Source organism: Girardinichthys multiradiatus, chromosome 13, assembly GCF_021462225.1.
Source record: "Girardinichthys multiradiatus isolate DD_20200921_A chromosome 13, DD_fGirMul_XY1, whole genome shotgun sequence".
NCBI lineage: Eukaryota > Metazoa > Chordata > Actinopteri > Cyprinodontiformes > Goodeidae > Girardinichthys > Girardinichthys multiradiatus.
This window is the reverse complement of record NC_061806.1, coordinates 40,955,708-40,978,806: the sequence shown is the minus strand read 5'-3', so window position 1 is coordinate 40,978,806 and position 23,099 is coordinate 40,955,708. Positions and strand designations below refer to the sequence as shown.

The 23,099-nt window shown below is 41.6% G+C and overlaps 3 protein-coding genes across 23 annotated transcripts in view; 1 reads left to right on the top strand and 2 right to left on the bottom strand.

The window, feature by feature from the left end:
* The window catches only part of LOC124879056 (regulating synaptic membrane exocytosis protein 2-like), a 63,020-nt gene extending 58,831 nt beyond the window's left edge, over positions 1–4,189 (top strand). For all 21 annotated transcript variants that reach the window (XM_047383330.1, XM_047383329.1, XM_047383331.1 and 18 more), the window contains 2 exons: positions 1,749–1,888; positions 3,268–4,189. In XM_047383330.1, the coding sequence (XP_047239286.1) occupies positions 1,749–1,888; positions 3,268–3,456 (329 nt within the window). In that variant the 3' untranslated portion in view covers positions 3,457–4,189. The remainder of the gene's footprint in view (positions 1–1,748; positions 1,889–3,267) is intronic.
* Positions 4,190–6,325: 2,136 nt separating this feature from the next.
* Positions 6,326–20,697, bottom strand: lrp12 (low density lipoprotein receptor-related protein 12). Its single transcript, XM_047383350.1, has 11 exons — positions 19,379–20,697; positions 13,549–13,605; positions 13,319–13,454; positions 12,228–12,430; positions 11,677–11,924; positions 11,374–11,523; positions 11,069–11,290; positions 10,609–10,875; positions 9,951–10,153; positions 9,718–9,850; positions 6,326–9,255 (listed from the first exon to the last, which is right to left on the bottom strand). The coding sequence occupies exons 1-11, from the start codon at positions 19,431–19,433 to the stop codon at positions 8,323–8,325; spliced, it is 2,607 nt and encodes an 868-aa protein (XP_047239306.1). The 5' UTR covers positions 19,434–20,697; the 3' UTR covers positions 6,326–8,322.
* An 854-nt stretch (positions 20,698–21,551) lies between these two features.
* Positions 21,552–21,974, bottom strand: LOC124879086 (coiled-coil domain-containing protein 127-like). The gene has a single exon (XM_047383397.1). The coding sequence runs from the start codon at positions 21,955–21,957 to the stop codon at positions 21,589–21,591; it is 369 nt and encodes a 122-aa protein (XP_047239353.1). The 5' UTR covers positions 21,958–21,974; the 3' UTR covers positions 21,552–21,588.
* Positions 21,975–23,099: the final 1,125 nt, after the last annotated feature.

Below are 23,099 nucleotides of genomic sequence, written 5' to 3'. Positions count from 1 at the left end.
AAGATGCTGATGCTTCCTTTGCTTCCCCCTTCCACCTGTGTGTCTCAAGAAGTCAGGTGAAGATGCAACTGGAGAGACTGAATCAGAACAAGGCTGCAGGTCCAGATCATGTCAGCCCTAGAGTCCTGAAGGCCTGTGCAGAGCAGCTCTGTGGGATTCTGCAGCACCTCTTCAACCTTAGCCTGGTCCAGAAGAAGGTTCTGGTGTTGTGGAAGACCTCCTGTCTTGTTCCGGTACCAAAGAAAACTCACCCATCAGTCCTCAATGACTATAGACCTGTTGCCCTGACATCTCACATCATGAAGGTCCTAGAGAGACTCCTGTTGGCCCACCTGAGTAAGCAAACAGTAAACCATCAGGACCCTCTTCAGTTTGTTTATCGCTGTGGAGTTGGAGTTGAAGATGCCTTCATACACCTGCTTCAACAAATCCACTGTCATCTGGACAAAGCCAGCTGCACTGTGAGGATCATGTTCTTTGATTTCTCCAGAACATTTAATACAATCCAAACTGATTTGCTTTGTCAGAAACTCCAGAAGACTCAGATGGAGGCCTCAACAATCTCCTGGATCAAAGACTACCTGACAAACAGACCACAGTTTGTGAGACTGAAGGGTTGTGAGTCTAACCAGGTAGTCAGCAGCACAGGAGCACCACAGGGGACGGTACTCTCACCATTCCTCTTCACTCTGTACACCTCAGACTTCCAGTACAAGACAGACTCCTGTCATCTGCAGAAATACTCGGATGATTCTGCAGTCGTGGGGTGGATCAGAGATGGACAAAAAGCTGAGTACAGGAAGGTGGTGGACCGCTTTGTGGCATGGTGTGGAAACAATCATCTCATTTTGAACATGACTAAAACAAAGGAGATGATTGTAGATTTTAAGAGAAACAGGAATAAGTCAAAAACTATTTCTATCATGGGAGAAGAAGTGGAGGTGGTGGAGGAGTATAAATACCTCGGTGTTCACCTGGACAACAGACTAGAGTGGAGATGCAACTGTGAAGCCATCTACAAGAAGGGACAGAGCAGACTGTACTTCTTGAGGAAGCTTAGGTCCTTTGGTGTTTGCAGCAAGATGCTGCAGATCTTCTATAAGTCTGTTGTGGAAAGTGTGATCTCTTCTGCCATCATCTGCTGGGGAAGCAGCATCAGAACCAGGGACTTAAAAAAGCTCAACAAGCTGATACAAATGGCTGGTTCTGTTCTGGGGACTCCTGTGGAACCTCTGGAGATCATTGTGGAAAGACGGATTCTTCATAAAATGAAGAACATTATGGAGAACCCTGAGCATCCTCTTCATGAGACTGTCCTACAACAACAAAGTGTCTTCAGTCAGAGGCTTCTTCAGATCTGCTGTAAGACGGACCTACAGGAGATCCTTCCTGCCCGCAGCCATCAGCATCTACAACGACTCTCTGAAGAAACCTTCATAATGAGCTACAACATTTGATTTCCCTTTGGGATTAAAAGTATTTTTGAATTGAATTGAATAACAGGATCTCCATGTTTTGGCAGGCTGTCAGCATGTTCTAATCCTTTAAATGATCTATATTTGGTTTTACAATCAAACTAAGATAAAATGGATCCGAAGAGTTACAGTATGTGTCCCAAAAAACACCTTAATTGAAAAAAAAAACTTCTAAATGTTCTAAATCGAGTTAAAAAGCAGAAAAAATGACAGAAATGTGTATTTGTCTGTGTTTTACCAACTTATCCAAGATGGCGTGTGCTTGTGTTGCAGCTCCCTATGTGAAGGTGTATTTAATGGATAATGGGAAGTGTGTGCTGAAGAGAAGAACGCGTCTGGCAAGAAAAACTCTGGATCCACTTTATCAGCAACAGCTACAGTTTGAAGATAATCCTGAAGGAAAAGTGCTACAGGTAATATCAGGAAAAAATAAAAGCAACAGACATCTCTCTCACGCATGCAGAACTAAAAATGCTTTAAAATATGATTTCAGTTTCAGCACAAACATGCAAAAATGAATAATTAACCACCTCTGTTACTTTGTGTTGCCTAAAGAAAAGCAAAATATTTAATGGTCACATTTTATCATGTTAACAGTTTATAGTTTTGATTGATTTCGGGATTGTTGGTTATGCAATTTTCAGATTAATGTCCAAAGTTGAGAAATATGCATGACAAAAAGAAAGCAAGAACAAGGCAAATGAGAATGCAGTTGCAATCTGCAGAAGAGCGATGATGTCACCCGTGCAACTCCCAATTCCAGCATCAAGCATAACAGAATGGCCAGCCAATAGGAAACTAGTGAAAGCAAATTACCCACCTCAAAAATGATTTCATAAGTGGAAATTTACGATGATTGATCCAATGAAGAGGAGAAGATCAAAAGAAATGCTGTCTGAGCGCAGAAGCTTAGAGATTTGTTCTGACATAAAGTAAGAGCTGCTTTAAAACAAGCATTTTCTTATCTGAGAAACTTTATGCTCACAAATAACACCTGTGGCCACCTTGATGGTCTGACAGCTGACTTGATGCTAGCGTTATCTGTCGTAACTGTGGCATGAACTGTGTCCTTTAACCTTGAGTCATAGTTTCACTCAAGCCAAATAGTTTCAATTTCCTGGAAAAACAAAGTATTGCCAATTGGTTGGGATGTTGTTACTGGATAGTAAGAATGCTCACTCTATGCTTTTTTGTGTTGTCACAAGCAGCTACACATCTATTTCACATTTTCCAGCTAGTAACTTCTTTTTTTTGTCAAGAAAACATTTCTTTTTGGTTTTCACCAATAGACTATGGTGTTCTGAGGTGTTGCAGATAACAAGTCATCATAATCATGGTAGTGCATTTCTGTTTTAGATAGGCATGGCTCCAAAGGCTCTTTTTGTGTCCAGAGAATGTTTTAAAATAAGTCTGTTTTGACTAACTGTGATTCATTTATGTTTCAAATTTAAATGTTTTTTAGCTCTAAAATGGGGTGGTTTAAACAAAACCTGCAGCTGATGCCTCACTTTGCATTTGTTGACCATTTCATTCCTTCCAAGTCAGTCGTAGTCACAGCAACATGATGGTTTTATACCAGGCATAAACGGGGAAATCTTTTACTTTCACTGATTAAATTCTCGTTTGGACATCGACGTAAAACTTTTCAGGTTTCTTGTGTTCTTTTGGTGATTTTTTTTTTTTTTAGTTTTTTTTTCATGTCAGACCGTTATCAAATGCAGTATGAAAAAATTACAAAAAAAACCTTAAGATGTGTCTGCATGTCAGCTGTTTAATTTGTCTGTCACTGTAGATCATCGTCTGGGGCGACTATGGACGAATGGACCATAAATCCTTCATGGGCGCTGCTCAAATCCTGTTGGATGATTTGGACCTGTCTAACATGGTAATTGGCTGGTTTAAACTGTTTCCTGCCACTTCATTGGTGGACCCGGCATTGGCCCCACTAACTAACAAGGAGACTGAAGCCACCAAATCGTAGCATCAGGAGAGGGGATCGACTGTGTCGTCGCCTTAAACGGGCCATGAGCGAGCAGGAGGGGACAAATGGTCGATGGGTCCAGTGATCCTCCTGTGCTCCTGCATGCTGCATGATGATGTCACATTGATGACGTACCAGTGCCATGAAGATGTCATTGGGCGGAGGGAGGCTCCACCCCTCAACAAGGAGAGGGCGGGACCGGCTCGGCAAAAGATGCTTTGAGAAAAGAGGCCAAAAGACTTCATGCTGCCAGCCAATCGCAGCAGCTCCTCTGAGTCATGTGACATTAGGGAGCTAGATACTGTCGCCTTAGTTTCCATGGAGATGCAGGAACATGGAGGTCTGCTGCTGTATGTTTTTGCATGGAACAACAAAAAGATTAGAGGGGGGAAAAAAACGTCTCAAACATCAGCAGAAAAAAAGAAAATGACACAACAACATGGGAATGTCGCCTAAAAACTGGAAAATAGTTGTTCTGTTCCATCATTTATGATTTTGTAAGATATCCCTGACATAGATCTGTTTCCGCCTGTGTCAAAAACAACTCTTTCATTTTTCAGAGATTACATAATGTGACTTTAGATCCATGAAGGTTCTCTAAAACATTGTCAGTCCTGTAAAGTTAAATGTTCTGCTGCTATGCCTGCTACAGCCTTGTTTAAAAAAAACTGGGATGCTGTATAAAATGTAAATAAATACCGAATGCAATGATTTGCAAATCATTTAAACCATATATTTCTTTGAAATGTCTTGTTTGTTCAGACAAAAAGTGACCTTGCAACCATTAAAGCATAAAAAGGTATAGTACAGTAAAAAAGTACAATAAGAAGGAAAAAGGCACACCTTTTCCACATTTTTTGCCACAGCCTTTTTCCATAATGGATTAAATTGTTTACCCAGAAAAAACTCCTTACCGTACCGAGTGGAAAAAGTGTCTTTATATTTGTTGCATAATTTATACAACCTTAAATAGCATCACATGCACGTACTTATGTACAGCCCTTGCTTAGTATTTTGTTAAAGCTCTTTTAGCAATGACAGCCTCAAGTCTTCTTGGTCTCTGCAGGCTTGGAATAGATCTGCCTGTGGGTGTTTTTTACCATTCTTCTCCTCAGATCCACTCAAGACCAGTCAGGTTGGATGGAAAGACATTTTTAAGTCTTTCCAGAGATGTTTAAGAGAATTTAAGTTCGGGCTCGACCTGCAGCGTTCAAAGACATTCACAAACTGCTCTACAAGCCACTTCTTTGTTATCCTGCCAGTGGGCTCGAGGTCACTGTGATGTTGGTAGATGAATTGTTGACTTACTCTGAGGTTCAGACCACTCTGGAGAAAAATCTCTAGACTTGGCTGCTGTCATCTTACCCTCTATGCAGACTAATATCCCAGCTATTGAAGATCCCCACAGCAAGATGCTGCCACCACCTAACTTCGCAGCAGGAATAGCTTTAACGAAGTGATGGGCCATGGCATGTTATCTCACAACCTGTAATCTTACCACAAGGTTAAGTCCTCCTTCCCTGAGTACTCAGTTTGGTCGGGCTGCCAGATATAGTCAGGGTTCTGGTAATGTGCCATTACAGTATCCAAGCTCTACTCACTGCCTGGCAACTGCTCCAATACATTCTGTCTGTCAAATGGGACGCCTTCTAAAAAACAAAAGTGTGCTCTATTCCATGTTAATCAACAAGGTACCACAGCTGGATACCAGTCCAGTTGCAGAAACATCTGAAGGATGATCTGAGGAAAAACAAATGCACCCGAGTTCAGTTTTGGGTGTCATAGTAATGGCAGAGAGCTGTTTTTTTTTTCCTTTTACATTGGCATTCCTACTTTTAAATCCACTGTAATTGTAACATGGATAATTGGTAGACTTATGAACTCACAATATGAAAGAGTAGCTTTTACTGCAAGGTGAGACTGGTCTGCATGTTATCTTGTTTCCCGGCTAAAGTATCAAGCATGTGATACTTCATGTTGACTTGAATAAAGGTGAGCATACTAATAAATATATTAAATGATTTGGACTAATTTACAGAAGTTGCAAAAAGGACCAAATTAAATGTCTTCATGCTGACCCTGACCATCTGAGTCTCATGGTGTGTTCAATTTGTCATTGGAAGTGGGAATTCTGAAAACAGAGCCTTAACATCGAAGAGATTGCAAAGTGAAGTTTGTTTTTTTTCAAGATATTTTATCGGCACTAGTGGCCTTTATTTTTTGACAGTAGGTAGACAGGAAAGTGGTAGAGAGAAGGGGTGACATTCCGCCAATGTCGCCGGGTCCGGGACTCGAACCCGGGACGGCCGCTTCGAGGACTGTAGCTTCCGTGTATGGTGGCGCGCTTAATCCCTACACCATCAGCGCCGATGAATCAACGTTTGATTCAGATTCAGAGATGTCCAAGCGAGTCCAATTTCCAATATGGCTGCCACAAATAATTGCAGAAATAAGTTAAAAGTCAGGTGTGACCAGTTCCAGAGCAATCTTTCAGGTTCATGCAAATACACCACCAGCAGATGGCAGCAGAGCCCGTTGTGCGCTGTGTTGTAACAGTAATGGGAGGGAAAAAACTAAAATATGTTTTATAAATTTTAAGATTTCGTTTGTTTAATGCATCCAGCCTTTTTGGGGTGTACTCTGAAACTTTAAATTTTGCTTGGTTTTAATTTGGTGGAAAAAAAAAAAATGGAGTCGTGTTGTTTCTGTAAACATGGGATCAAATAACTGTAGATTAACTGTAAAAGATCATTTACATCAAAATTATAGAATTGGAGATATTTTAGCGTGACTGTAGAAAGCAGACTGAGGTGTATTTGATAATGAAAATGTGAAGCTAAAGAAGATTAAATCTAAGCAGTCGAGTCAATTCACTTGATGTGAACCTTTAATCCTTAGTGCAGTTTACCAGGTTTTAGTTTTACAGACTCAAAGAAAAACAAACAAATTGGATCATGCAAGTCAGAAAAAACAGCTCCACAACAACTCAACACAATAATAATAATAACCATAGTAATATTAATAATAAATATACACAATCACACTCACACATCAGCTGAGTACCAAAACAGTAACAAGGATCAGAAATACAGACACTTGAATGGCTTCAGTCTGAGTAGGGAGAAGAGGAGCCACAAACTGAAAACATTTATAATCCAGATGTAGTCGTGGTGGGTCTTTGACTTTTTGGTTCTCAATTAATGTTTTAGAAACTGTTAGAAGTGAATGAGTAAAACCCAACAACTCCAGACGACCAGACAATACCCAAAGCCAGAACAAGTGGCATGAAAGATGAAAAAAACCTCCACGATGAGGATCACATGACCTGAGGACGTTTAGAACATTGTGCTTTGTATTCAGTAATACAATAAACATGAGAAATGTAACAGGAAGTAAACATGTATATTTTATAAGCAGGGACTCGATCCCTTTTGGCAGAAGTCTCATCTTGTTCCAGACGACCATCCAGGAGTTTTTTCACATCACCCTGTGGTGTGACTTTACATTCTGAACATCTAAATTTAGCGATTGCATCTAATGGCAGGCCACTGAAATAAGTGGAAAGATCATCATGGCAATCCCTAAACCATGATGAGGTTTTATTGGCCGCAGAAAAATAAAATCTAAAATAAAATCAGCCCGCTAGCAGACCTCTTTGGAAAACTCCTCTGGTCACATGATCCTCATCTATTCTCTTCTTTCCCTTAAACAGACTCAACAAGCAGCCTAAAAATTCGAGGGACCTCTGAAACATTTCCACTTGATCAGGAGTTCCAACAAATCCCAACGTCAGATGGTTCCTTATCAAAAAGTTATGTTCTCGCCTACAGAGAACTGTTGGTCTGTTCATTCAGGGATCTCTTTACTGTCGTACCAATAAGCACAATACTTGCCTGCGAGAGGGAACAAAATGCCAAGTGGCCTTTTTGTCATTTTGCCCCTTCGCCTAATGACATTTAGTCTCTCCTTACTTCCATGTTGCGTCTGTAAACACAAAATTTCGTACCCATGTGCTAAAACCACAGCGTATCAGTCTATTTTTCGAGTTTTGCATGTTCTCCCAATGCATGCATGGGTTTTCTCCAGGTACTCCGGCTTCCTCCCAGAATAAAAAAACATGAAGGGAGAATGTGTGGTTTGAGGGATCTCGACTGAATCTTATGAAATACGACAGATTATGACATTGTGTCAAACCAAAATAATTCTAAGTGACCTATTGCTGGTAGATATTATTTATTGGAGTCCTATAACCGCATTTCCTCGTGTCCAGCGATATACGGCACTGTTCAATACCCAAAAATGTCGGGTATAAAGGTAACAAAAAATGGCGAAGGGACGAAATGGCCAAGAACCTGAACATGTGAGGTTGGCAGGCAGTAAACAAACAGAGCAGAGAAACCACAAACCTTTTTGTTTTTTGGTCGTACCAATAGGAAACGGAGACATCACACCCAAGTCTCTGACTGGTACATTTATCTCTAACCTTTATTCCAGCTAGCATGCTAACAGAATGTAAAAGAAAGTAGAAGCTCTAGCCCAGTGTGATGTGTTAGCATGTTAGCTATCTAGCCATTTGAAGTAAGGGTCAGGGTAATATTAATAGCATTAGCCTGTTTGTTAGGAATGAAGGGTTAGTTTGTTACTCTGAGTTAGCATGTTAGTCTAAGGTTTAGCGACTTGGCTTGCTGCAGCTTTATAGTAAAAGAATGGCAGCCCTGAAGTTAGCATGTAAGCCAGTAGAGATGTATTAGTATGTTACGTGGATGTTGACATGTTGTCTTGTTAGCGGGTCAGTTAGCATGTTAGCCAATGTATGAGAAGAAGATAAAACGTTTAAGCTAGCATGTTAGCTGGCAGGTTAGCCTGTTAGCACAGCAGCAGCAGCTCGTCATCGCTGCTCTCCGTCTTGCCCGTGGCCTCAAGGCAGGCGTCGGGGATCTGAGCTGTGTGGACCATCCCGCAATGTTCACAGGTGCCGTCCCGCCCTGCCCGCCCAGTCATTCCACGATGATGATGGGGGACGGGACCAGCAGCAGAGGATGGGTGTGGCTCCAGTAGAGGCTGTCGTATGTCACTAAGCGATGAAGAGGAGGAGGATGAGTCAGAGTCAGAGACAGGGATGAGGAGCTCAACATCTTCCTCTTCCTCTCTGCTTCCCCGTTGCTCAGTAGTGTCAGCACCATTTCTTCCTGTTTCCAGCTGGCGCAGTGGGCTGTGATTGGTCCAAGGCTGGTTCTGGTTAGTTCTGGTCAGATTTCTGGCGAGGCGGTGCAGGTTTTGGGCCAGGCGCTGCAGGGCGGTGGATGAAGGAGGCTGGGGCTCAGAAACTCCACTGAGACATTCAGGATCTGAACTGGATGTCACCACGGTAACGGGGCTTGAGGGGGGCGGGGTTTCTCTGGGACGATCACGGTCTTGTTCTCGACTCGGCGTGGACGTTACTGATGCCGCTACGGATACAACAGGCTCTACAGCAGAAGGGGGTGGGGTTTTGTGGGGCAGCGGGGCAACAGGCCCACCCACAGCACCCACTCCTCGCTCCCGCCCTCTCTCTCCTTCTGTGTCAGTGTCATCAGAGTCAGGAGACAGCAGGTCTGAGCCAGAACTCCTGGTACTTCCAGAGCCTGAGCTGTCCTCCAAGTCAGCAGAAACTAGAGCCAGAGAACCAGAACGACGAGATCTTGAGAAGGTGAAGAGTCTACGCCACAGGTTGCGATGACGGCCAGAGGAGGGAAGTCTGATGGAGGTGAAGCCAAGCTGAGAGCGCACAGCCAGGCGGAGGTTCTCCAGGACCGACGCCTGAGGACACAGCAACAATTTTTTAATAACACAACTGATCCCACATTATTATTATTTACAAGATGTAGACAGAAGATTTCAATGGGTGATGCAGAGCTTATGAATGTTTGATTTCACTTAAAGAATAGTAATTTATTGCTTTTCATTTATTTTAAGATGATTTTTTTTTATAACTTACAGAATATCTCTTTAAATGATGGGGAAAAATACAATGTTATTTAGTGCTCTGCCCTGTCCTTAATAATTGTGATTGTCTGTTAATCTTGTGAATGTCTGTGGTGCAGAATGATGCAAAAGTCACAGTACAGTACTTAAATGGACAGACGGGAGGGGTAAAAGCTTATCTAATAAGCTGAATGATAGTGATTAACTTGATCATTAATGTGTTTTAGTTTTAAAATAATCTGTGTTCTGAACTAATAGTCTGAATCATCTGTCTCTGAACAAACACTTAATCTGTACCTGGTTGCCAGAACACACAGGAAAATCCTCAACTGGTGGGATCAGACCCTGTGCAATCAGCTGTCCGTAAGAGGGCGGGGCCTCCCTCCTCAGCAGCTCTGCCTCCACCCTGGAGAGCTGGGTCTCAAACGACCTGCAACAATCACAGTGCTTTTACCCCTCCAGGATACACAGCAGAGAACACAAAGAACCATCCCAACAGAGTACTTGCTTTTCAACGTGTAAAATCTCACCTGCGTTCAAACATGCGCAGTGAGTAGAGTTTGCAGGTGCAGCCGAGGGCGATGACCAACAGGAGGCCGCAGATCAGGCTGCCGATGACGGCTGCTGTGATGACTCTGGTGGGAACGATGATGGGGCAGCTCTCCTCGTCGCTGCCGTCACCGCAGTCGTCCTGCGCGTCGCAAACCCACGACTCAAACACACAGCGGTTATTCTGAAGAGAAAAAAAGCTTCCAAGACTCCATTTCCATTTGGATTTATTCTGACATTCTTTATGGAAATAAACTAGTTTTAGAGAACCAAAGGCATCCATCCAAGTCGCACTATATTATTATTATTATGTTCATTATGATTAGGCACACATCGAGAAGCTCCAGCTGTACTGACCCCAACTGCTAACCAGTCAGAAACACAGAAACCAGTGGAGGCGCCATGCACAAATGCTACAAGATAAAGCGAAGGCGAGCAAGACTTTCAGTGGATAACAGGAAGGCTGAACTTTCTGCAGCTTTTTTTATACTGTATGTGGAGGCAATGTTTAACAGGCTGCTTTAACAGAGTCCTACTGTTACCAAGGGAACCCAGAAGGTTGAAACATGGTAAACAATAAAAAGGGAAAACCTGTGTTTTACTGATCTGCCAATGACCAGAGCTGGGTGTCGGTCCTACCTTGCAGTGGAAGTTCCCAGGCTGGCAGAAGAAGCAGTTTTTTTCGTCCGACCCGTTGGGACACCGGTTCTGATAGTTGCAGCGGTCTGACCGAGGGTAGCAGGCTCCGTTCCTGGAACAGGGGAACTCATCCTCCTGACAGGAAGAACAGTTCAGCTCGTCCCGACCGTTTGGACAGTGCCAGTACCCATCACAGCGCTGCTGCTCAGTGTAGCATCCCCAGTTCCCTCCACAGGGAACCTCCCAAGGCAGGCAGAACCCATCCACCTGAAGAAAACAGCCACAGAACCAGGTCAAACAGACATTCAGGGATGGATATCTGTTATATTTACAGTAAACTGTAAGATCTCAGAAAACAGAGTGAAGTTTTTCAGAAAAGCCAACTAATGTCTGATGTTTTAAATCTCATAGAGAACAATTAGAAGAGTCTGAACAGCAACTTCAAATCAGAACAACCAACCTGATAAGTGACGTTGAAGCCTCTGGCAGCATTGATCTTGTCAGCATAGAAGTGGACTCTGAGCTGACCAGATGATGAAGCCACAGCTACTGGTGCTCTGGAATCAAAAGCAGTCAACACCCTGAGGAGGCGCCGAGGGTTCTCCTCCAAACCGTCGTAGACTTTAACATAATCACCGTAACCCGTCCCGTCCAGTTTAAAGTCAGTAAACCTGAGGATAACCTGCAGGAGGAAGATCAGGATGCTCACAACCAAACAGAAGATCTGCAGTTTTCTGTGTTTGAATTGAGAAAGTCAAATGTTACCTTCCGGTGGTCTCCGGTGTCAATCAGCCACGTACAGTTACTTCCTGGAGGGTAAAAGTCAGGGTAGTTTGGAGAGCTGAAGGAACCATAGAAGTTCCTCAACCACTCTCCACAAGTAGGAACATCACAGTCGATCTCATCACCGAGGTCCTGAGAACAGAAAAAAAACAACTAATCAGACAAAACTCACACAGGAATGTTTTAGCATGTTTTTATTTTTAAAATACAGTCATGACTTGTGTCAATCTAACTATATTAAGCCCATATGTTCTGTTGGTCTCGCCTGCTTTACTGGGCTTTTACCTGGCAATCGATGCTGCCGTCGCAGCGCAGGCTGTGGGGCAGGCAGGTGTAGATCCGGGTGTACCGGGACAGGCAGGGGAACTGGTTCAGGTTGCAAGGCTGGAAGGAAAATGGTGAATCTACACACAGCTCTTCATCCGAATTGTCGCCACACTCATCCATGGAGTTACAGCGCCACCAGTCTGGGATGCACTTCCCATTAGAGCAGTGGAACTGGTCCACATCACAGCTTCCTGCCTCTGGTTTACCTGCAACAAAATTTTTATTCCTGATTAACTACTGCAGCTGGAACAGTTTATCAGAAGTGAAAAAGCTTTCTGTGCTCTCCCTAACATCTCCATTTAGTCCTTACTCACAGGATTTAAATCTGACTCTAATCCAGAATTACATCATTGCATCAGTGCGGCCTGCTCTCTTAAACAGCTGTTATGCAACAAGCAGGAGGACACGCCAGACCCGGTGATCAAAGGATGACCGGGAAAGAAAGGATGTCTGTTCAAATTACTGCTGCACTGAGAAATCTGGCAATAAGCTGAACATGTTATCCTCACCCGTGATGTAAGACAGTCTGAAACCTTTCCCTGTCAGGCTGTCGTCAGAGTGGAAGTGGATCCAAACATGGTCCTGGGATGAGATGTACGGGGGTGGCAGGGAGGAACCACAAACACGTAGACCATCCAGGCTTCTGTAGCTGCTGATGGACATCCAGTCTGAAGCACAGCGATGGGAACCTTGCAGGTCAAAATCTTGGAAACTGCAAAAAAGAGACAAAAAGAAACTTATTTACAGTTATGGTTTGAAGCTGAGATTAAAGTTTATGAAAAAATGCTTTTTTTCTGAGACAGAATGACTGTGAAAAATACATTTAGAAAAATAATTATTAGTATGAATTTAGTTTAAGTTCTTTGATATCAAAAAGGGATCAAACTAACATAAGGCCACTGAGATAAGAAGCTTAGTGTGAGCCCCTAAAGTTTTTAAAATGTCCCAATCCTTCCAGAGTCTCTAACTCATAGTTACAACCTTCTACACGTAGCTTCTGCATTAATGCCTTGCCTAACACACAGTACCAGATTGAAATGTTTGATGACAGTGGAGACAGATTTAGCTCCTAAACACTAAATATAGCAGCAGCAGATTTCTACAAACGCATCAAATTGTACCATTTAAAAAGGTGGGAATAATAGCCTTAATAGGACTTCATTATTATTTAACAAAACTTCAACCTAACAGGCAACCTGAAATCTGCAAAGGGAAATGATATCAAAAAAGGAAAATGAACTGTGCACAGACTAAAACGGGTCATGGAATAAATTAAGCAAACTAACAATAACCAATAATGTTATCATAAATTTGATGTATTAAATGAATATTTGGTGCATTGAAGAGTCAACCTTTGGTGTAGACTCTTCATCTTCTCACTGGGTGCATGGGGCATTTATATGTTGTACCCAATGAGAAGGTGAAGAGTCTACACCAAAGGTTAATATTAATATTCACATTTAATTTTGTTCCTTTTGGCCCTCCATACACCTCAGGGGTCACACATCACATCACTCTGAAAATCATCTCGTGACCCCCCACTTGGAGAACTCCAACCCCCACTTTGGGAACCCCTGTGCTAGCTGGCTGTGTGCGTTACCTGATGGTGATGGAGTCTCCAGGTCGTGCCCTGATGTTCCAGCTGCAGTTCAGTCTGGCTGGGTACTGAAAGGGCCAGCCGGGGCTGGTGATGATGCCGCTGGATGCCCGCAGGAGCTCCGCTACATCACCGCAGGCTGCAGGGAGGGAAGACAATTTCTGTTACAGTTTTACTGCAGATATTACTAAATGCTAACAGCTAAGATTTCATCTGTAAGACCCTGAACGCACCATTAGAAAATCCAGACACATAGACGTTGTCATTCCTCTGAGAAGAAGCAATGCATCCTGGGAGAAACATAGGCAAATACCAATGAGAACATCAAAAAGCACATTTAAATGTATTGAGTTTATTCTTTTTTTAAAGAACAGAAAACAGATTTTTAAATAATAGGAATCTAATGTAAGTTTGCCCAAAGAAATATTCTGTGTTTTTACACAAAGCTGATCTCTAAAATAGCAAAAAATAAGAGTTTCTATTGAATACGTAAAAAAAATATTTCACACTCCAACATGTTTGTTTTCACAGACAGAAAGTGAGATGGAAGAGAAAAAACATGGAGTCCTAAATTCCACATTACTTTAAACCATAAAAGCTTTCTAAACGTTTTCTCCTCCTCACTGACAGACCTTTGTCTGATAAATAGTATTATGCTGATGATCTGATTATATCCCTGCGATGCATCACTTTAATGTTTTTCCTGTAGAGGATTATGGGATGGAATTATCTTATTTCACTGGTAAACATTGGCCCAGTGCATCCTGTGCTAAAACTAAAATAGAGGAAGCACTGATGCATCCTAATCAAGTCTGTCATCTACAATACACCAGAGATCAGAAGCTACAGGTTTTCCCTTGATCAGCTCTGATCTGAAATCTGCAGGTCAAAAACTGAAATACTTTATTTTTATTTTTTATTAAAAGCATCGAAACTGAGATCCCCCGCCATTTTCGGTCTCTAAACTACGGTGGCCGAGGGGTGCAGAACACTTTTACAAGTACCGAAACAAATTTACATGTCAGAAAAAACTTTTACATTTCAGAAAATCAACCGGAAAGGGAATGTACCAACGCCGAGGCTGACCCGGAAGTCAGCCTCAGGGCTGCATCCTTCGGAGGCCGTATTTGTAGGCCGATTACATTACAGCGCGGAGACAAAGGCTGTCCCAATTCATGAATCATGACTCCCTCAAATGTGTCCTTATTTTGCCCGATTTGAAGGATGCGTTGTGAGTATCCTTCGCGGCCCATCATTTCCCATCATTCATTGCGGGTCGAAGCGGATTGGTCAAGCAGGGGAAGCCATGGCGGACCATAGCAACAAAAGCTGTGAGTAAATTGTGGAAAATTACACTTTCTGTGACACAAATTAAGTTCTACAATGTTTTTAGTGCGGGAATATAACTATGTAGACGTGAAATATCTGCTTGATTTATCAAGACATCGCTTAATTTCAAATGTGCTCCTACGTGTTCGGAGTTTTCCGTTCCCGGCGTAGTAACCGGCTCGCCTCGCCAGCCCTACCGGCGGTGAGGTGAGCTAGCCCGGTAGAGATCTGACCGGACTATCGGCACTAAGCTCCCGCTGGCAGTCATCACGGTGAACGTTTAACACAAGTGATTTCTAACAGTTTATGTTATTATTTTAATTGTTACTGAAAATCGATTTTAACATTTCAGGTGATATAAAGTTAACCAGAATAAATGGACAGTTTTATGTAATCCAACTGTATCGCTGGAGAGTGTGATTGAGAATAAATAAGCTTTACAATATGAATTTTTAATGAAGAAATGTGCTATATGTTTTAAAAGTTTATTTATAATTCAGTTAGCATTATAATTTCTGATTCCAGATAAACCCGACGAGGAATACACCTCCAAATGTAAGTAAATCTCAGTAAAGAAGTTAAAAGTTTGAAAGAGGTTGTTTTAGACATTTGCATAGAAATATTTGTAATATTTTCTTCAAATTAAGACAAATGTGAAATTAAAAAAGGCTTTATTTTTGCTCTGATATTAAACAAGATATTTTTTTTTTTTTAGGTACAAAGCAGCAGACAGGCCAGTTTATGAAGCTCAGGGGTGAGAACCACCACCTTTTTACTGGAGATAAAAACTCAGCCACCGTGGCTTGGAGGTACAATAACTACATTCTTTACAGTCAGTTTCTGTCCAGTTTCAATAACTCCTATCTTTCTAACTTTCATAAATATCCATCCAGTGATTAACATACTTCTTTCGGTTTAGGACAATTCTGGAGAAGATGGACCAACAGGGGAAGGTCACCCCCTTTGCAGGCCAAAACAATGTGGGACAATTTGAAGAAAAAAAGAATATAAAGTATGTTCAGAAGTTCTCATGTCACACACAAATAAAAAAAATATTTCTAAAAGTCTTGTTGGTTTCTCTGTTTAGTCAACTCTTTTTTTCTTCCTTCTAACTTTAGGATTGTAAGTATCCAGGGTCAGGAGAGGGAGTCAGTGAAAAGCCCACTGCTGCTACTTGGCCCTGGTTTGTCTTTATGGATGAGATGTTGGGACAGAGGTCTTCCACAACACCTCCTGTCCTAATTGCCTCCATCCATGAGGACACTCCAGGGCCAAGCGGAGCGGTGGTCAACCAGATGAAGGAAGACAGTGAGCCAGCAGGAAGGGGTCAGAAAAGAAAGAGGGACAGAGATGATGGAGATGATCAGGGAGGTCATGAGGGCACAGACTGTTTTCCAAAGAATGGCACCAAAATAAGGTGCTATAAAAGAAATATTAAGTTTTGTTCAGATTGTTTCTTAAAGTTTTAAGGTGTTTTTGTCACTAGTTATTTCCATTTGATCTAACAATACATCAACTTCATTTAAAGTTATAAACAGAATTTATTATGAAAAATACAAACAGCATTTTAAACAGAATGAGGGAAGAAAACATTCAAACAGATCAAGATTACAAGACAAAAGGCATAAAATAAAACTATGTACAAGTATTTACAATGGAGACAGCAGGATCAACCTGAGTGACCAGTTCCTGGAAAAACCTCTTCAACAGAACCAAGAGGCAGATGTTTTTCTGAACAGAAAGTCTGGTGGTGTGGCTAAATCTTTCACAAGGTCAGAGACTTGGATGGGACGCTGCAACTGAGACCTTTGGTTTGTCTTTCTGGATGGTGAGAGAAGCATCACACAGGTGGTCTGCAGATGTTTGTGATGCCTCTTTCCGCTGTCCACGGTATCGTCCATCAAGTGGGTTTAAAGGGCTGGCTGAATTGACGGCTGCCACATCACTAAGAGGTAATCGGAAAAATGCAGAATTAGAAGATGGTGCTCACAAAATATGACAATTAGTTATACCCCTCAAACATTAATCACATCTATAATATTATACTTGGCTGCACACAGTAGTCATGTTCTGGTGGTACCTCCTCCAGGGCAGACACCTCAGCTGAAAGCTGGTCCTGCCAGAGAGCAACGCTGACTGCCTCAGTCCAAACCTCACCCTCATCCTCTTCTACAGCCTCCTCTGGGGCCATGACATCCCCAGCACCAAGGCGGATGTTGTGGAGGATGGCGCATGCTGTTATGACCTGAAAACAATTTAAAAGAGGGTGCATATATGTGTATATATTATGTATAATGTATATATAAAATGGATCTAGGTCAAGACTTACGTGAGGTACAAAGGTGTCATGCACCTCCAGCGCTTGCAATATGTCAATAAAATGGCTCTCAGAAACTGCCAGCAGGATTCTGGAAGGGAAGAGTTTCCTGTTCCTGTTGCACTGACCATTAAGTCCTCAGGGGTCTTTAGAAGGTAGATGACCTGGTGACGAATAGCCACCATCTCCTCTGTAACTCTGTGGACGATGCGATGGACAGTAGAGCGAGGCATCCCAAACACTCTGCAGACCACTCTGTAGGATGTGCCACTTGCCACCAAGAAAAGAAAAACCAAGGTCTCAATAGTAGCACCCATCCATGTTGCCTATCCTGGTGCAAAAGATTAAGCAGCACTGCAAGAGACTCCCTGCTCAGCTGAAAATCAGGCCTGGTGTCCTCCTGGTTGAAGAAGCGTTTCAGGACTGGGACACTCAGGTTGATCCTGCAGTAAAGAGGTCTGGTCTAGAAAAGGGAAGAATGGAGATGGAAAAACATATTATTTTTAAGGCATACTTCTGAATATTTTAAGTGATCAAAGCAAGAAGATACCAATACACCAAAAACACTGCATTATTTTATAATTATCTAAGAACAGCCAGAGGGGATCAAATACTTTATAATTCCCATCTATCTTAAAATTTAAAGTTGTTGTTTATAATATATATATATATATAAAATATGTCGACATACATTAGCCATAAAGTTCTCTTTGTTTATTGGCTAGTTAGATCAAACATCTTTTTTACCTGAACATGATTGTCTCTGGATTGTACCTGGAATCAGAAATTATAATGCTAACTGAATTATAAATAAACTTTTAAAACATATAGCACATTTCTTCATTCAAAATTTATATTGAAAAGCTTATTTATTCTCAATCACACTCTCCAGCAATACAGTTGGATTACATAAAACTGTCCATTTATTCTGGTTAACTTTATATCACCTTAAATGTTAAATTGATTTTCAGTAACAATTAAAATAATAACATAAACTGTTAGAAATCACTTGTGTTAAACGTTCACTGTGATGACTGCCAGCGGGAGCTTAGTGCCGATAGTCCGGTCAGATCTCTACCGGGCTAGCTCACCTCACCGCCGGTAGGGCTGGCGAGGCGAGCCGGTTACTACGCCGGGAACGGAAAACTCCGAACACGTAGGAGCACATTTGAAATGAAGCGATGTCTTGATAAATCAAGCAGATATTTCACGTCTACATAGTTATATTCCCGCACTAAAAACATTGTAGAAGTTAATTTGTGTCACAGAAAGTGTAATTTTCCACAATTTACTCACAGCTTTTGTTGCTATGGTCCGCCATGGCTTCCCCTGCTTGACCAATCCGCTTCGACCCGCAATGAATGATGGGAAATGATGGGCCGCGAAGGATACTCACAACGCATCCTTCAAATCGGACAAAATAAGGACACATTTGTCGGCAGCATTTGCTCGGAATGATTCATGAATTGGGACAGCCTTTGTCTCCGCGCTGTAACGTAATCGGCCTACAAATACGGCCTTCGAAGGATGCAGCCCTGAGGCCGACTTCCAGGTCATCCTCGGCGTTGGTACATTCCCTTTCCGGTTGATTTTCTGAAATGTAAATTTGTTTCGGTACTTGTAAAAGTGTTTTGCACCCCCCGGCCACCGTACCAAACCAACCAACAGCATGTGCTTTTCTTTCCCGTTTTTTTAAATTTAAGGTAATGGACATATCCTTTAATGCATTAATTATAATAATTTTTAAATCCCCCCCATTTTTCTGTTCAATCCAAAACTACTAATAAGAATAAATCTTTAGATGACAAAAAAAAAAAAAGCACTGAATTACACTTCAAAATAAAACATTCTGCAGCAAATTTAAAAAAAGCTTCTGTGTTTGAGGCTATAGGGGAAAACAATGATATAAAAATCGTCATATCTGACTCCAGAAAAAAGAACTGAAATTGGTATTGGCCAGGAAAAGTCTGATCGGTGCATCTCTATTTAAAGACTTTCATGCAACATGATCACATTAAGGAACAATCACCAGAAACACATCTGTTGTTCTAAAGACTAGGGTTTAGTTTAGGAAATGTTCACACATTATCGAAGACCTTTTTAATTATTTAAGACCTTTTTATGTCTTAAATAATTAAAAACTAACGGAGAGGAGAGGAGCTTTTAATGTTTGCGGCGATTTCTCTATACAATAGTTTGAAGACAACATAAAAATGAACCAATCATTGTTTAATCATGTAGACTGTTTGACGCTAGAATAGAGAACATAATCAACCAAATGACTGATGTTTCACATTCCTTATTTTTGTATTTTACACCAATTCCAAGACTAAAAAGACATGAAGCGCCCTGAAAGTAACACAAACATAAAAGCACACTTTCTGACCCAGGAACTGTAACATATACCCTGGACTTACCTGACAGGAGCAGCAGGTAGACGACCCTCTGCCTGCAGTCTGAACTGAGGGCCATTGTGAACCTGGTATCGGAACCGGCTGCTGGGCTTATTTTTGATCGATCTGAGGTGGATGATGATACCAAGGTCACTGAAGTGAGCGCTGCATGTCAGTTGACCACAATAAAAACTGACCCCAGATTCTGGCTTCTCTGTCCGTTTAGCAGAATAAAATCTCCATTAAAAGCCACTCTTCCCCGCCAGCTAACTGCGCTCACATCATGAAGCAGTTTGCTGCGGGACACAAAGACATCTGAGCCCGTTAGCCTCCGCTAGCAGCGCTACGGTACTTCTAGCTGTTGGCAGAAAATCGACCGATGTGAAAAGGATTGATAACAGGAACAAGCTCCGCTGTTTCAACAAACCGACACATATTGGTATAAAATACGGTTATCTAACTGCAGCACCGACACAGAGCGGCGCTCAGAGGTTTACATAAAGCTCCGACACAAATAGATCCCTGCGAAAAAAGAGCTAACAGACGGATTCCTGCTGATCAGCCTGACGGTGGAGAAACTGGCCCATTAGCCGCAGCATGCTAGCGGAGCTACAGGGCCATCCAGCCCGTCCACCGCCACAGCAACCAGAACCTGAAACCTAGAGCGGACCAGATAGCCCGGCACAATAAGAGTTAACAGAACCGGGGTGGAGGCCAGCAGAGCTACCGTTGCTCTGGTTATCGGTCCAACAGCACCTTCTCGGTTCCTGTTAGCTGTTAGCCTCGAGTCAGACTGAACAGCAACAGACGCAGAGGGAGAGAGTGAAGCTCCGCCAGTGACATCACAAACTTTCTTTCTTTCTTTCTTTCTTTCTTTCTTTCAACAGCATCACTTAATTTGATTGTTTTTAAATTGTGTTTTTGACTATTAATTTAACATGGCTTATAAGTAAAAAACCTAATCCCCCAGCTGAATATGTAACTGCATAATTTGTTTCTAATTGACTTTGAATCTGTCTATATGATTGAACTGAAATGACAATATATTTATGTGTATACATTGGATGTTTTTAAGCTGCCTTGAAACAACATTTGTTGTGAATTGGCGCTATATAAATGAACTGAATTGACCATATTTGAACTTAAAATGTTAATCAAAACACCATGTGCTCTATTTCCACAACAACAGCACATCTGCTGTCTGTTAGTTGGTCTCATTTTTGTAAACAGCAGCTGGAGCTTTTCTCAGCTGTCCTATTGTTGTCCTACAGACCTCACAAGCCCCCCTATGATTTTCCATCTGCTGTATAGCTACCCCCAACTCCCACATGCCATGAAGCAGAGAAACTGAGGTCACACAGATTTAAAATAAACATTCTGAAATATTTAACCATGTATCACTGCTCTGTGATGACTTTCCTTTCTGCATGAGATTATTTTCATTTAGATTCGGGTTCAGAATTAATAAACTACAGGAACAAAACACACTACAATTTGATGTTATATAAGCTGCCATGACACAGAGTTAGCAAACAGGTATGAAATTCACATTCTGAAAATTTGTGGAAAATATTACCCATGATAGAAGTTGCTTGTATGCAAAGAGGCCAGATTTAGACCAAAAGAGCAATATTTAAATAAAAAAAACAATAGCAATGCTGATAAGTTTGCCTCAACTCTATCTTTAAATCTTTCACATGAGGCTAAGTGATGATGAGATGATGGTATCAAAAAACATACAAAAACACTAAAAATGATAAAAATTCTTTACAATGGGTTCCTAATCACAGCCACTGAATTGTATAAACTACAGTAGAGCGGGGTGAGAAAGGAAAAACCACTGATATGGGGTAAACAGGCAAAAACAAAGCAGAATTGGCAGTAACCTTGAAATCCTGCAAGTTGATACAGATACTGAATATTTCAGCCCTCACAACCTGAAACAAGAACTACTTTGGAGCAGGGTTTATGATTAAAGTATGATAAATTGGCAATGAGAAGTATACAGGTGAACATCCTACAAATGATCTTCAAGATGCATCAAAAAAGACAACAACAAAGCCGGTAGCAAACAGATTACCCTATAGAGAATATTAATTTGGGTGTGTAGAACACAGTATAAGTAGGCTAACAAAATGTGGAATTTTCATTCAAGTATTTTTCTTTCTTCACTGCTCTCCTCCAGCTCGCCAGCTGCTTCCACATCATTCTTCCATTCTTTCTTTTATCACCTGTCAAGAGGTATGATAGACACAATGACGATCTTCACTGAAGATTTTCTCCAAATTGGCCTTCACATTCTTCTTGTAGATGAAAGTACCAACTTTCTTCATGATCTCGTCTTCCAGCTGCTCCCGACACGACCTTGGTGTGAAGTAGCTGCAGAAGAGATGCTGTCTCTCCACCAACAGATCCTCCAACTGGTCCAGCTGCGAAAAACTGAGGAGTTCGGTTCTTTCTCTAAGCTCCATTTTCAGTGCGTTCTTTTTCTCCATTAGTGGCATTTCAAAAAGACTGAAAGCACTTTTCAATGAGATCAACTGACTCCGCTGAATATAGACGAGGTTTCTTTTGATCTTCAATTCAGTTTCTTCCTTCTCCATTTTGGCTTCAAGATTTTTCCAGTCTGAGTCATGGGAAAAGTAAAAAAATAATAATTGTAAAAATTAAAACAGTTAGAGGCCTTGGCAAATGCTACAAAGCTATACCACCATGATTGGTTCAATCCGACAGCAGCAGTTCTAACAAAAACAAACTGAAACCTGACGTAATGCATACATTTGACAGATTCTAGAGAGAGCTACATGGCTGCTGCAGGAATGAAACTAGCAAAGAACAAAATGCTCTTTTGGAACATGTTAAATGTTAAATGTTAGCTCTTTGTGAATAAACTATTTTTATGATTTATTTATCCAGATAGTCATTAACATTTTTATCATTTAAGAGGAGCAGTGGTTGTCAGACACCATCCATCCACCCATCCATCCCTCCATCCATCCCTCCATCCATCCCTCCATCATCCATCCATCCATCCCTCCATCCATCCATCCATCCACCCATCCATCCATCCACCCATCCATCCATCCATCCCTCCATCCATCCACCCATCCATCCATCCATCCATCCATCCATCCATCCCTCCATCCATCCATCCATCCATCCACCCATCCATCCATCCATCCATCCATCCATCCCTCCATCCATCCACCTATCCATCCATCCATCCTGACAGAAATATGAAGCAGAGGATTATATTCCTTTTAAAATAACACAAAAACATTAGTTTTAATATTTAGTTGTAAAAAAGTCATAAAATGCAAATACTAATTGGCCTGATCTGGCGTAAAGAGACATTTACAACTATTTCAACTTGGCAGCAGTTGTTTTTGTGACAAAGGACATATTGTTCAACAACCAATCAGTCCTATAATCAATTCCCTGCCCTTCTAAGAATCAAACTTGACAGAGGATGACATCTGATTCAAAGCTTTCAATCCAGCCTCCACAGGCGTTTTGTCTCCCTCCATGTTTATTGGCAGCTGACAAATCAGAAGCTATAACTCAATTGCCAACTTCAGTCTTTAGGGATAACAGAACTTGTTTCCTCACATTATTTAAACTTTGACCAAAGAAAGATGTTCTTGGTGAGCATTCACCTTCACATATTTTGTACAATGTTTTTTAGAAACTCTGAGCAGAAAACCTAAAGACTGACCAAATCTTACTTTGGACTGTGGGACATTGT

Excerpts from the sequence above, each read along its gene's own strand:
- lrp12 (XM_047383350.1), bottom strand. The coding sequence starts at position 19,433 with ATGGCCCTCAGTTCAGACTGCAGGCAGAGGGTCGTCTACCTGCTGCTC. Across the intron at positions 11,524-11,676 it reads ACGGCAGCATCGATTGCCAG|GACCTCGGTGATGAGATCGA; the intron begins GTAAAAGCCCAG and ends TTCTGTTCTCAG. Across the intron at positions 10,876-11,068 it reads GCTTCAACGTCACTTATCAG|GTGGATGGGTTCTGCCTGCC; the intron begins GTTGGTTGTTCT and ends TGTTTTCTTCAG.
- LOC124879086 (XM_047383397.1), bottom strand. The coding sequence starts at position 21,957 with ATGGAGAAGGAAGAAACTGAATTGAAGATCAAAAGAAACCTCGTCTAT.